The 15,065-nt window shown below is 37.8% G+C and overlaps 1 protein-coding gene across 2 annotated transcripts; it reads right to left on the bottom strand.

Moving 5' to 3' along the window:
- Nucleotides 1–1,354: 1,354 nt before the first annotated feature.
- Nucleotides 1,355–14,759, bottom strand: LOC132624859 (splicing factor U2af large subunit B). Of its 2 annotated transcripts, XM_060339600.1 has the most exons (13): nt 14,586–14,759; nt 12,922–13,184; nt 12,577–12,684; nt 6,164–6,234; nt 5,455–5,525; nt 5,322–5,366; nt 4,742–4,801; nt 3,714–3,774; nt 3,518–3,630; nt 2,529–2,975; nt 2,293–2,428; nt 2,104–2,171; nt 1,355–1,814 (listed from the first exon to the last, which is right to left on the bottom strand). In XM_060339600.1, the coding sequence occupies exons 1-13, from the start codon at nt 14,646–14,648 to the stop codon at nt 1,677–1,679; spliced, it is 1,644 nt and encodes a 547-aa protein (XP_060195583.1). In that variant the 5' UTR covers nt 14,649–14,759; the 3' UTR covers nt 1,355–1,676. The 2 variants fall into 2 exon arrangements, with proteins under 2 accessions (XP_060195583.1, XP_060195584.1); XM_060339601.1 differs by lacking the exons at nt 6,164–6,234; nt 12,577–12,684; nt 12,922–13,184; nt 14,586–14,759 and adding an exon at nt 5,794–5,813.
- Nucleotides 14,760–15,065: the final 306 nt, after the last annotated feature.

Below are 15,065 nucleotides of genomic sequence, written 5' to 3'. Positions count from 1 at the left end.
GTGTATGTCACTTGAATCCTTATTTTTATCATTTACTAGTATGATGCTAAAATTATTAGTTGACAGTGAATTTTATTCAATTATGCCACTTTTAGGGCAATAATGAAATTTATTGGAGTACTTGAATTTGTATTTTATCAGAGAGAGCAGGAGCTAAAGATCTAGAATTGTTTTTTCCTTAGCTTTTTTTGTACTCTAATAAATTTATTTTTAAGTGCAGCCTAAGTTTGTGAATTTTCACAAGCGAACACATGCAAAACTTGAAAGCATCTTTAAGCAAAACTTGAATACGTTGACTTCGGCTGTATTTTCTCTACGGTGAGATGCGAGACAAGAGGCTAGTGTCCAAAAAGAGAAAAAAGATTGAACAAAAACTTGCGATGTATTTTCGCAAGAAACAGAAGGAAAAATGAGTTGATGTGTTAAGTCTTCTCTATTGTAAGAAACAGACTTACATCTTTTGAATAACAGTGGTATTCGGGCTGATAGCTAATGTGTTCCACTTACTAAACACGCAATAGTTCACCAAGTTTAAAAAAGGCAGGTCATTCAACGAGAAGGGGTAAATTAACACCTCGATTAATTTCACCGGACTTGCTACCTCCTATCAACACAGATACCGGATAATTATATTTACCAAGGCTTGAACAAATAGAAAAAAACATCTAGTTTTTGTCGACAAATATCGAGTGATAATTGATTAAATTTGTGGACGTTTCTTCCACTTATGATACAAGAACTAAAATATGAAGTAAACTAATAGAGAAGCTTTGTAGTCAAAACGTGGGGGCAGGAAAGAAGCAACACCTAGAACAATACGCTCAATGCGTCTATCCTAGAATTATACCAGCAAATTCTGGGCTGTTACTTTGACGTTAGTCTGCATCAATCATCTCCTTCTGTGATGTGTTCCAAATATAATTTAACAAAATCATTTGAACGAATTGCTATCTCCCACTCTGGATTCTGACCTTGTTCTAAAGTTTCTTCCTTCCCTTCCTGACTATGTCAGCCGTAGAACAATCAAGTTTTATAACTAATACAAAGATGGAATCCAGTGGCACTAACCTACAGCTTTTGGTGGGAAAAAAAAGTTCCAGAAGATATCATGTATAGCTAAACATCAGCTAAATTCCGAAAGATCTCCCATTATTGCACGCCCAAGATATCTACTGTATTAGTTAGGTGAACTGGGGCCAATAGGAGCACGATACAATCCATGCGACATCTTCAAGACTGATTGTGACCACTGTTAGCATTAATAGTAGAAGATACTACTGCGACTTACATGACACGGAATTTAAAAAAACTAAAAGAAGGAAAATAAACAAGCGAAAAGCAAGAGTAATCAGGATTTTCACTAGCGAAAAATAAAATACTATGAAGACCTGAGTCTGTACTTGCATCATTCGTAACACTGTCAGGACAAGCACAAAAGTCTTCATGTTTAAAACTATCAAACGTATCTACCACCACCAACACATAAATCCAACCTAAATGGATGAGATAATTCAGAATAATAAAACAACGCCCCAAAAAGAAAAAGGAAAAGGAAAAAAGAAAACAGGAAAGAGCTACACTTCCAGCACTAGTCCAAGACGTTAATTCCTCTAAGCCATCCAAGAATCCCATGTCATAAGACTTGACGAGCACTTCAGATGTATTAGTGGATACAACTAACCATCATAGTCCCCCTCGTAGAACTTGTTTTCTGGATAGAAGACAGCTACAACTTGGTTGCCACCAAATTTTCTTCCATTCAAACTTTGCCGAGCTTTGCTGGCACTGTCAACGTCTCCATACTCCAAAAATACCTGAAAGGTACAAAAATCATTTAGCAGTTCCACATTTTAGAAGTGAAAAACAAGCCATTGACAAAGAATCAGTCTATCACATTGGACCCCTTCTTTCAATTGGCTGAAATCCGCCGTCATTTGAGGAAGTTATATCTAGTCGTAGTAAACCTCTTCATAAAAATTACAAGCCAGATGGTCATTGCAAAGAAATCCAAGTTGTATCGCTTTTGATGTAACATAGGATCACTATTAACAACTTCTAACCTTTAAATGACCCAGACCAAGAAATATGCAGATATATATTTACCTTTCCAACCCCTGGTGTGGGCTCACCATTTGGACTTGGACGCGGAATAACAACATTCACCAGTGAACCTGTAGAATATACATATATATCAAAGTGGAAGATAATTTAACAAATATTGCTAATTTGCTACCATATGTTAAGCGATATGCTTAGCACAACAAGGAAAAAAGATCTTCTCTAAATACCCACCAAATTTCCCACATTCAGTTCTCATGTCTTCCAAAATATCTTGATAGTCATCATCATTACTGAGCTCATCTACCTCAACAACTTGTGTTAAGCACAAGACCTTTGTGGCTAACGCACCGGGTTGTAACATAAGTCTCTGCAAGAAAACATGCATTAAGGGGTCAGCAGCCAAATCGTTGCTAAGAAATCAAATCCTTAGGAATTGAAAGTTGAATAAGAGAGCACAGATGTCTCACCTGCAAAGCTATCTGCTGTTGTGCATGCAACAATACACTCTCTTGCTCAGGTTTAGGTTGTGTCGTACCCTGGTTAGCACGCCTAACAGTAAGGGTTTTATCACCCATCTTAATCCCATTGAGAGCTGCACAAGCAATATCAGTAACGGAAACATCCGAATAGACACAAAAGGCATAGCCTTTTGAGTTCCCAGTTTCTCTATCTTTGACCAAATCAAATCCTCTAAGTGGACCAAAAGACTCTAACAGCTCTCTGATCTGAGCTTCTGTGAAATAGTAGGGCAAACCACCAACAAAAATGCGATCAGGACCTTCAAGCCCTCCTGCAGAACCAGGGCTCAATCCAACAGCTGCCAGGTTGAGGTTTGGGTTTGGTTGGCTAGGACCAAGAGTAGCAGCCAGAGAAGGGTTGTAATCGCTGGGTCTTCTGACCTTACAGGGTGCACCCTGGACAAAAAAGAACACGCACAGAGAAGCACAGAGCAGTCAGTTGAGAGTAAGGACAATGCACTTGATGCAGCAGAAAAATAATACAACAACAACAACAACAACAACCCAGTGAAATCCCACATCGTGGGGTCTGGGGAGGGTAGAGTGTACGCAGACCTGACTCCTACCAAGGTAGGACGGCTGTTTCCGAAAGACCCCCGGCTCACAACAGAAAAATAATACTTGGTAAATACATTATCCAATAACATCTGATAAGCTTCAGCAATGTAATAAATGAATAACAAACGAACAAAACAGAAGGAAACAGGTTTGAGGATATCCAGCTATTATAATGTGAAGGGAGTGAAAGGTGTTGCGTCCAAAATTTTCTTGGACTGCACAGGACTCGAGAGACAGAGAATAGCATATCCCTAAAACTAAAATTTTCTACATCCTTGCTTTTCCCCTAATGGATAAAGCACCTACAACTATAAGAGGTAAAAGTGTATAATTCTTTAAAACTTCATAACTAGTTAATCAGCTATTACACATTCAGGTACCTCAAATATGATGCCATCCAATGCCATGGCATTACTGGCTTCCTCTACAGATCTCATTTCAACAAAAGCAAACTTCTTCTCATAGTTTATATAGACATTGACAACAGCATCCCCTGAAAATTCCAACAATACTCTGAGCTTCTGAACAGTAAATTTGTTGTAATCATATGACAAAGGACGACAAATTTAAGCTAACCTGGACCAGCTGTATTTCCGCCAATTGCAGACATAACATGACTAAAGAAGGTCGCAACAGACTGTATGAGAGTCAAGTCAAGACAAATATGTATGAGAGCAATGTCAGAGAGAGGTCACATCAACTTTAACCATGGGAAACAACATTGTTACTATGGTACTCTTTTCGATAACCAAATAAAAAATTATGATTATCAGAAATGTTGAAAGTAGCGAGCGACATTATCATTTTCAGAATACAGGAAGACAAACTTCAATTTGATTAACTTAAATGTATTTCTATAAAAGAAACTTTGGACTCTATAATACAAAACTGAAGCTAGAGTCAAAAAAACATGGAACATTGTTGACTAAAAAAGGCTAAATATCATACAAGAAATGAAACTACATGCAGTTTTCTCTTGACAGATGGGAGATGAAATGAGGTTGGTTCTATGATATTTTACAAGTAATTATTAAATTTAAAAATATTAATTCTTTAGACATAAAACTCGAATAGTGTTTGAGCACCATTCAGAAAATCACCACATACTATATTTAGATAGAGAATAATGGTAGAAAAAAGTGAAATGCCTAGGAAAGATTTTCACAGCAGTGACAGTAAGAAAGGATGTCAAACTATGTAGACACTAAAGCAGATGAAACTAAGTTGTACTGATAGAAAAGATGGTGTAACAAATTTTACATCCACAAAATGTAAGAAGTATTAAAGCATATTAAAAATACTTTAGTGATTCTGAAAGATACCGAGACATTAAAATAAACGAAGTAACTTCCCAAATTTGAAGCCAAATTTTAAACAGCAAAGTCAAGTCACAAGAAATTCCAAATTTGCACCAAACTGATTCTTACCCCGTAATATCTCTCATATTTGAAGGCGCTAAAGGATAAAAAAATCGAGACAGCTAAAACTACTACGCTATAAATACAGGAGAGTGTTCATGCAGTTTGTTTTAAAAAAAATATACATTATATGGAAATGTCAAAGAGACCAACTACTTCATGAGATTGGTGGGAGTGGTGTCATACCTGTTCATTTGAAGTAGCAGGAAGTCCACCGACATAAACTCGTCGAGCATGCCTAGTAGCCTGATAAAACACAAGTTAGGAAATACTTAAAGGTAAAAAGAGGAATTCATATGCATCATGAGCTTACACTTTGGAACAGATTAACAGATGAAAGGACTTATCTGGGTGATGTCTAGAAGTACTCTGGAGACTTTAGTGAATTGGAATAGCTACAGTAGCTAGCTACGGAGAAGAAAAGATGGAAAATTGTCCCTGCTTGTATTTGCTGGACAGCGTGGAAGGAAAGGAATCAAAGATGCTTTGAAAAAAAATGTAGCTCCGTCCAGAACTTGAAGATGAAGTGCTTAGTTTTGTTTTATTTTGGGTGTAAACATGAATATATGGAAGATCATGAATCATTTGTAGATGTTATAGGAACCTTGTGAACCAAAGGAATAGGAGACTGATCTATAGCATTTTCTAATTATTTTGGACTGCATTAACTTGGTGCAGTTTTTTTTCTTTTTTTTCTGGATCTATATAACAGTTGTTACCTTCTCAAAAAAACAAAATATGCACCGTGAGCTTACGAATTACAAACCTGCTGTGTCATTGCCTGGACCGGCATAAGAGGAAGAGCTCCAAACTGCCACAACCACAAAAGAGAACAAATAAATGAGAATCATGATAAAAGCACTGAATCCATACAATTAAATAAGGAGCTCTGACAATACCTGGCCCGATGCTAAAGGAAACATGTTAGGAAACATTCCAGGAATTGCTGGGTTGGTCCCAGGGACTTGACCTGCAGAGAAACCAAGATACAGTCGAAATGACATCGTGATATATTACTTTAAACAATACGAGAGTGAGTATCTACATGAACAAATCCCTTTTAAAATGATTTTGAAAGAAGTTACAACCTTCAAAAAAATTGATTTTGAAAGAATAAATAAAATTTTGTACACTCAGAAATCTAAGTAAAACAATATAAGGAGTGGAAATTTTACAGTGTATTCAGAAAATATTTGTAACTACCAAACACGCAATTCCTGGATGAAGATGAACAAGACCTGTATTGGTTCTTCCTTGTACATAAAAGCTACAGAAGTCGGCTCACACCCATTGTCAGCACAGTGGGGCAAGTAGCCCAACATTGCCTTCTTAGAACATAAGACAAGACATACAAAACAAACAAACAAACACCAAACAAAACAAGAAACCAAAAACCCTCAGTTTCGGAATTACTTCACCAAGTAAACAATAAAGAAAACAAAACAGCCAATCTACTCCATGACTCAAATGCCAATATAGGTGGAAGTTAAAGAACCAATAGCTTACCAAAACGTAACCATGCATTTTGATATGAACTTCCACACTATGTCAAAGAAAAATGTGGCTGTTATATACTTTCAGCTATAACCTTCATGATGAAACAAGTACCTGCAGCAGCTGTAGCGCCAGGTAACATTGCAGTGCTAGGAGGTGCCATATCAAAACCACTCATCCTTTTGCTGAAAAAATACAAATTAATAACAATAAAGTGACTAAGACCTGTGGTTATTAAAAAAAAGGTCACTAAAACCTGACTGCAAATACAACATTTAGTGATCCTCAGAACTTTGGCCACCCAATTAGTTCTTAGGACATATATAACAAAATTTAAAAAAAAAAAAAAAAGTACAACACGAGGTAGATTTTGCCAGTTCCTTAACAGGGCCAATAGGGCAACAACGAAAATCTACGACTAAGTTTCTTGCGTTTCAGTAGATAAATACCACAAAACCCCCACCTTTTTAGTGTGGAGTTGTCACAAATGTAATTGTGACAAGTTAGTTAAGAATTTCCAGCTTTCAGTTTTAGTCCTTTTTCAGTTAGAGTTGTATTTTCAATTATTATCAATGAGGTCCTAGAAGTTATCTTTTATGTTTTGCAATTAAGTCCCTCATTCTGTTAGGAATAGGACAGGTGTCTGAGTATCTGTACTAATGACAGGGTATATTATACCTGTTGTACTGCTACTGATGGGGATTATGAAATAGAAAATATCTCCATTCTTCCTTCTTCTTTCTTCTCTCTTATCTTAATTTCTTCCCCAAGTAACAAGAGCAATCCTCTTGTTACAAATGGTATCAGAGCCTCCAGCTCTTCCGCTTTCGTCAATGGCTCAATTGCCGGAATTCCAAGCTCTTAAAGATGACATACGAGCGATTCAAACTCAGCTCACAGTTTTTGCTGAAGACACAGGCAAGAGATTCGAGTCCATTGAAACTAATCAAAATCAATTTCAATCACAGTTGGATGAAGCTCGTGAAACCAACAAAACACTCAAATTGATTTTGATGAGCATGAACCTGAACCCACCGGCGAGTTCAGTACCCGATTTTCAAGCAGCAACCACCGTGAATACAACTTTGCAACCAACACCTGAAGGAACACCTACAGTAGCTGCTACGTATGAATACGGACAGAATTCAGGTAGTCAAACTCCTCTAGCTAATCCACAAACTCCCCTTACTCCATCTACTTATAATACTGGTAGAGGGTTTACATTTCCACTAGCACCCTTGTTCTCGAGCCCACCCCTTTTTCGAAATCATGCTTACTCTTCATCATCTCCTATTTTACCAACCCCTGTTGTTCATACCCCAAACTCTGCACCTAATCACAGAACACTTAAGCCTAAAATCAATTTTCCCGAGTTTGATGGCAATAATCCCAGAAGTTGGCTTAGAAAATGTAAAAAGTTTTTTGAGTTGTATAATATATCTGATCAGGAGAAACTAAGTTATGCTTCAGTACACATTGGTGAAAAAGTGGATGTATGGTTTGATAGTTATATAGTGAATCATAGAGGAGTAATGACTTGGCAGAGGTTTTGCACTGAAGTGTGTAGGAGGTTTGGAAATATGAGACCCCAAGATATTGTAGATGAGTTTAATAAACTCGTACAGGTGGGAACTGTGGAACAATTCCAAGAGAAGTTTGAGGAAATGACCAGTTACATGACCATCATCAATCCCTTGTTAAATGAGAGCCATTATGTTGCTAGTTTTATTAGTGGTCTCAAGCCTGAACTTAAGCCATTAGTGAAATTAGCCAACCCAAGAACAGTTTTAGATGCATTTGAAGTTGCAAAACTGTATGAAGAATCCTTTCAAGCCCTTATCCCTTTTGTTCCTACCAAAACTACACCACCTCCACACTTCCAAAGGCCCCTAGCTATAACTTACCCAAGAAATCCACAAAATTCTGCAAACAGACCCTCTTTTGTCCCAAATACCCAACAACCATTAAGACTAACTTACCCTCATCAAAGACCAACTGTTAGAGCACCCTTCAAACCAAACAATTTACCACCTAACCTTGAAGCTTTGAAGGAGCAAGGACTGTGTTACAAATGCAAGGAGAAATACTATCATGGACACCAATGCAAACAAAGAACACTGCATGTTATGGAGGGGGCTGAAGATGAACCAGTTGGGGAACAACAAGAAGAGTTTGTAGATGTTCCTGAAACTTTAGAAGAAATTGGGGATGAGCAGGCTGAGATTTCTATGAATGTGCTGTTGGGGTTATGTCACTCTAATAGTAGTGTTTCCACTATTAAAATCATAGGTTATGCTAAGAAAATTCCTATGACGGTGCTTATTGACAGTGGTTCTACCCATTCTTTTGTTGACCCTCATATTGTGAAACAATTGAAATTACCAGTTCAACCCATGATAAAGCCTATGAGGGTAGTAGTAGCTAATGGTCAAGTAATGACTTGTCAGTTAGAGTGTCCCTCATACAGTTGGAAAATGCAGGAGGAACACTTTGATTTTCAGCTGAGATTGTTGAAAGTGGGAGGGTGTGATATGGTCCTTGGCATGAATTGGATTGATATGGTTGCACCTGTTATAATGCACACCAGACCTCATAGCCTGAGTTTCATGTCTAAGGGAAGAATGATAACTCTTTATGGAATTACAGAAACACCAGAGGTCACTACAATTGATCATGAAGCATTGAGAAGAATGTTGCAACGTGGAACCTGTGAAATAATTGCTGAACTAGCTATGGTTACTACTAATGTAATTAATGCTGGAGAACAGGACAATACTAATGGACTTGTCAAAGGTGAAAGCAATGTACACCCTGAAATTATCAAACTACTGAAGCAATATGAGTCTGTTTTTCAAGAACCAAATGAACTACCTCCACGAAGAGCTTGTGATCATGCCATTAATTTAGTTCCTGGAGCTCAGCCTTTCAACCTCAGACCATATAGGTATTCTTTTGATCAAAAGAATGCCATAGAAGCTATTATAAGTGATATGCTCAAGGCTGGAACTGTGGTTCCAAATCAATCCTCTTTTGCTTCTCCAGCACTATTAGTGAAGAAAAAGGATTCTACTTGGAGACTGTGTGTTGATTACAGAAAATTGAATAGTATGACAGTCAAAAACAAGTACCCAATTCCCATGGTTCGATGATCTACTAGATGAGCTGTTTGGTGCAACTGTTTTTTCTAAAGTAGATCTTAGAGCTGGGTACCACCAGGTGAGAAGGAAAACTGGTGAGGAGTTCAAAACTGCCTTTAGGACTCATCATGGCCTATGGCAGTTCAGGGTCATGCCCTTTGGGTTGACCAATGCACCGGCTACATTCCAATCTCTTATGAATGATGTGTTCAAAGATCAAAGGAGGAAATTTATACTAGTATTCTTTGATGATATATTGGTATGCAGCAAAGATATGAATGAACATTTGGTGCACTTAGAAACTGTTCTGAAGTTGCTACAACAAAATAGACTATTTGCAAAACTGAGTAAATGTGATTTTGGACAAGCACAGGCGGAATATCTGGGGCATATAATAGCTGGTCAAGGTGTGAGTACTGACCATTCTAAGGTGTCAGCAATGTTGGATTGGCAACTACCAAGAACTTTGAAAGAATTGAGGGGATTTCTTGGTCTGACTGGGTACTACAGGAAATTTGTTAGAGGATATGCTCAAATCAGCAAACCTCTGACTAATCTACTTAAGAAAGGTGAATTCAAATGGTCATATGAAGCTACAGAGGCATTCAACCAGCTTAAGAAGGCTATGTCTGAAGTGCCAGTCCTTGCCTTACCTGATTTTAACAAGATTTTTGTCTTAGAAGTGGATGCTTGCAATACTGGTATAGGGGCTATATTAATGCAGGATAAAAGACCTATTGCATTCATGAGTCGATCATTAAGTAGAAGACATCTGGGGTTGTCTACTTATGAGAAGGAATTGATAGCTCTTCTACAGGCAGTTGATAAGTGGAGACACTATCTCCATCCAAAGCATTTCATCATAAAAACTGATCATTTCAGTTTGAAGTTTTTACAAGAACAGAAAATCACAACATCTTTGCAACATAAAGGTTTAACCAAACTTATGGGTTTGAGTTTTGAAATCCAATATAAGAAAGGTGTTGAAAATGTAGTGGCAGATGCTTTATCAAGGAAAGTGGAACCCCAGGCTAGTGAAGTTGTTCCTCAATGTTTGGTGATCTCACAAATACAACCAAAATGGGTGGAGGAAATTATTGCTAGTTATGAAGGTGATCAGGAAATTTTACAGGCTATTACTAACTTGAGTACTACTGATGATAATGGGGATGTGTCTTGGCAACAAGGAGTGTTGAGGTTTAAAGGGAAAGCTTGGGTTGGCAACCATGGTTCACTCAGGAAACAGTTGGTGTCAGTAATTCACAACTCTGGTTTGGGGGGTCACTCAGGAATTTGGGCTACATATCAAAGAGTAAAAGCAGTTTTCTATTGGCCTGCTATGATTGAAACTGTAAAATTGCTTGTCCAAGAGTGTGATATATGTCAAAGAAGTAAAGATGAACAAGTTGCATATCCAGGACTGTTGCAACCCCTGCCTATACCAGAGAAAGCATGGGAACACATATCAATGGACTTCATTGAAGGTTTGCCCAAATCTGAAGGACATGATACTATCCTAGTGGTGGTGGACAGGTATAGTAAGTATGCTCATTTTATTCCTCTATCTCATCCTTTCACTGCATCACAAGTGGCTAGAACATTTTTAGACACTGTTTATAAGCTACATGGCCTACCTAAGAGCATAGTTTCTGATAGGGATAAGATTTTTCTAAGTAAATTTTGGAAGGAACTCTTCAAAAATTTACAGGTGCAATTGTTGTATAGTTCTGCTTATCACCCACAAACTGATGGGCAAACTGAGAGATTAAACTGGTGTTTGGAAATTATCTGAGGTGTATGACAGGTCATAAGCCAAAGGAATGGAATAAATGGTTGTCTTTGGCTGAGTTTTGGTATAACAGTAACCATCACTCTTCACTCAACATGACACCATTCAAGGTACTTTATGGATATGATCCACCACAGCTCTCATTTGAGTTGATAGCACAGTCTAAAGGGAATTTAATGAAGGAGATTGGGTATTCTTGAAGTTACAGCCATATAGACAAACCTCTGTAGCAGTAAGAAAAAGTCTGAAGTTAGCATCCAAATTTTATGGACCTTACAAGGTGGTGAAGAAAATTGGACCTGTTGCTTATAAGCTAGAGTTACCCTCAACTGCAAAAATCCATCCAATGTTTCATATTTCTCAATTGAAGAAGAAAGTAGGTACTCATATTGTCCCATCCATAGATCCTCCCGTCTGTTCACCCGAAGGACAACCATTAGTGGAACCAGCTGCTATACTAGATAGAAGAATGGTTAAGAAAGGAAACAAAGCAGTCACTCAATTTTTGGTTCAATGGGTCAATCTACTACCAGAAGAAGCAACTTGGGAGGATTATCAGTTTATCAGGTCTCAATTTCCAGATTTTGATGATTCTTGAAGATGGAGAAGTTTAATTTTAAGGAGGATGGCATGTCACAAATGTAATTGTGACAAGTTAGTTAAGAATTTCCAGCTTTCAGTTTTAGTCCTTTTTCAGTTAGAGTTGTATTTTCAATTATTATCAATGAGGTCCTAGAAGTTATCTTTTATGTTTTGCAATTAAGTCCCTCATTCTGTTAGGAATAGGACAGGTGTCTGAGTATCTGTACTAATGACAGGGTATATTATACCTGTTGTACTGCTACTGATGGGGATTATGAAATAGAAAATATCTCCATTCTTCCTTCTTCTTTCTTCTCTCTTATCTTAATTTCTTCCCCAAGTAACAAGAGCAATCCTCTTGTTACAGGAGTGTGGACATGACAGGCCAAGAACAAGGGGAAGTATTTCGCTCCAAGCACGGAAAGGAAAAAGACAACTGCATCTTCACAAGTACCATCCCAGTATTTCAAGTTATAATCCTTCAATCCCATATTAACCGGAAAGAATCTCAGATCAATTTAAGTTTTTGTAATAAACAAATCTATTTGTACTGAATGTTAAATCACATAAAGAAAAAGGCTAAAAGAAGAAAATCTCCATGTTACATTTTAGTGACTTCTATGTAAAGATTGGATATTTGTCATTTCATTCCAGCCGGACAGATCAAAGAGTCCTATATAAGTTCGACAAAATTCACGGTAAATTAGTATTTTATTTAATTTTTGTTGACAAGGGAACCCGCAGCCACTATCCTTCGGGTGCGCACAAGGTAAATCCTGCACCAGTGTAATCGCCTGCAAACCACACATGAGAGATAAACCTCACTAAGCAAGCCCCGTGCGACGAGCTCGACTGAGAAAGCATGCCGGACAGTAAATTATTATCTATACAAGGTAGAGCCAACTATAAACTGAAGTTCGAATAGCAGAAAACAGTCTTAGATGAATTTTAGCATTTAAAGAGAGAGAATATAACATGGAAATGCTCAAGTGAGAAAGATACACAAGCAGACAACTAACCTCTTGGATCGAGAACGCGATCGAGACCTTGATCTATGCTCAGATCTACCCCTTGAGCGAGACCTATGTCTATGCCGACTCTCTCTATCTTTGTCATGATCTCTTTGCCTTTAAGCAAAAACATATGAATAAATCACAAACTCAGATGAAGCATGCTTCCACTACCACTCAACAACATTTTGAAATTTGAAGATCATAACATGATCCTCAAGTCTGAATCCAACTCGTAACAGTAACTTAAAGCCAAATTGAAATCACAAAAGCAATATAAATACAGTAACTTAAAGCCAAATTGAAATCTCAAAAGCAATATAACTACTAACATTAAAGTGCTATAGCCCTTACTTGTCATAATCTCGAGTTCGATGGCGTTCATCATCATCTCTATCTCTGGTTCTCTCCCTCTCCCTTCTGTCACTCCGATCCCTATGACGATCCCTGTGATGACGATCACGGTCCTTCTCCCGCTCTCTGTCCCTGTCTTTGTCTCTTTCCCTACCCCTGTCCCTGTCCCGGTCTCTGTCTCTATCCCGGTCCCTATCACGCCCCCTATCCTTTTCCCTGCTTCTTGATGAGTCCCTATCTTTTTCATTCTCACGAGAACTATGCTGGAAGGGGCACACAAGTTTTAAAAAAAAAAAAATATATATATATATATATATAAGAAAGTGAAGGAAACTAGAAAAGTAGACATGTGCAAAACCCAAGGATGGGAAAGGAATTATATTGAGGGTCAAATCATAACAGTTAAGATTGACACTGAACTGATGAAAGAAGCCAAAAGACTATAGCACCAAAACTAATACTAAGAAAACTAACCTGATTAAGACTAATTGAAAATGTTCAAAAACCCAAAGACAGTCCTTTTGGGGTGCTCAGTTTTCACATATCAGAATTACAACCCACCAGTCTGCTAGTACAATAATGGTTCTTACACAAAAATCATTTCTCTATAATTCAGAAATCATTCTCTGGTTCACCCTAAAAAAAAATTCCCCTGGAAGGATAGAGCGACAGAAATTTCCGAGAATTCAAGAGATGTGCGAGACAAGCTGTTCATCGCTATGATACGTGTCAAGAGGAAGTGCATGTATGCAGCTGTGGCATCCTTCTTTACTTTTTTCCATATACTGGTCACCCAGAACATTCTTGAATCACATCCCATCAAGCAGATAGAACCCACACAGTAATAGCCTAGATATTCGAGTGCTTACCATTAGAATGATTCACACAGTTCAAGGAGCAAGCCTCATACTTGACCTCTAAGATAATCATTATGAAACACCTAAACAAAATCATTGTTCCATTCCACCATAACACATCCCTCCGCAAATCAGACTTTTCACTGCTACTGCCCACAAGCACATCTATTGGGAAAACTCAGCCTTGATTCTGCTGTTCTAGAAAAAAAAGATGAGAGCTTTCGAGCTACAAAAGGGTTCTCAAAAGTGATCTGGCACCTTCTTCTCGTGGTTTGGGATGTAGGTTATGTAGGAACGCTGGCAGATGTATGTCCAAAAAAGAGAATACCTCAAAAACGCCCTAAACGTGTTCCACAACGTGCAATGATAGCTCTACAGTCAATTACAATGATAAAGTTTAGAACTTGGATCAATTCCCACCCTTTTTGATCTCTAGGTTTTTACAAGCACTTATTCATCTCTTCCACAAGCACAGATATCGACAAAACTTGGTGCAGATGGGCTGATTTCAACTGTTGTAGTGGAGATTCAAGCCTGGGATTTCCAAGGCCTCAACCACTTTATCTCTTACATATCCTTTTATGCATATATAATTGCAGTGTCCCCTCGACTAATTTGACGGGACACCTGCCATCTCCCATCAGCAACATATACCAAGGTCAGGACAGATGGGAAGAAATCAGCTAGTGTTTTGTGTGTCCTGAGACCTCGTGTTTCTCAACCTACTTCACTTCACTGGGTGCAAACATATTATCTGAAATGAAAGAACATGGTAGGTATGAATACAGGAGAGAGAGAAGTTAGTACCTGAGGGTTGGAGTCATCATGGGGGTTTCTGGATTTGTCTATGTCTTCTCCATTGTCCGCCATGGCTACTGTAACAATTCTCACAGCTTTCTCTGCTCTCAATTCTTCTTCTACTTCAGAAAACTAGGGCTTTGCACCCATCTTCCCGAGAGTGACAGTGAGTCCTTTAGTAAAAAGGCTACAACCGTAACTTAACCCCTTCCGCCCCAATTTTTTCACTTTATTATTCACCTAAATTTTAGTTTAACCAGGCCTTTGCCCGTTTAAATCAAATATTTTTCATTTTATTTTTCACTTTATTTGGAATTTTGAAGTTAGAATTGTGTCTGATTATAGTTTTGTAAATAATTTTTGGTTGTTGGAATATACTCTTACAGTGAAAAAAGTAAAAACAACGTTTTTTTTGTTTTCCAAATTCCAAGTTGTATTCGAAATCTCATGGTCAAACCTGATTTTCAAATAAATTAAAACAAATTTTCG

This window comes from Lycium barbarum, chromosome 12 (genome assembly GCF_019175385.1).
Source record: "Lycium barbarum isolate Lr01 chromosome 12, ASM1917538v2, whole genome shotgun sequence".
In the NCBI taxonomy this organism is placed as follows: Eukaryota; Viridiplantae; Streptophyta; class Magnoliopsida; order Solanales; family Solanaceae; genus Lycium; species Lycium barbarum.
The sequence above is the reverse complement of the archived record's forward strand: the minus strand, read 5'-3'. Positions and strand labels throughout refer to the sequence as shown.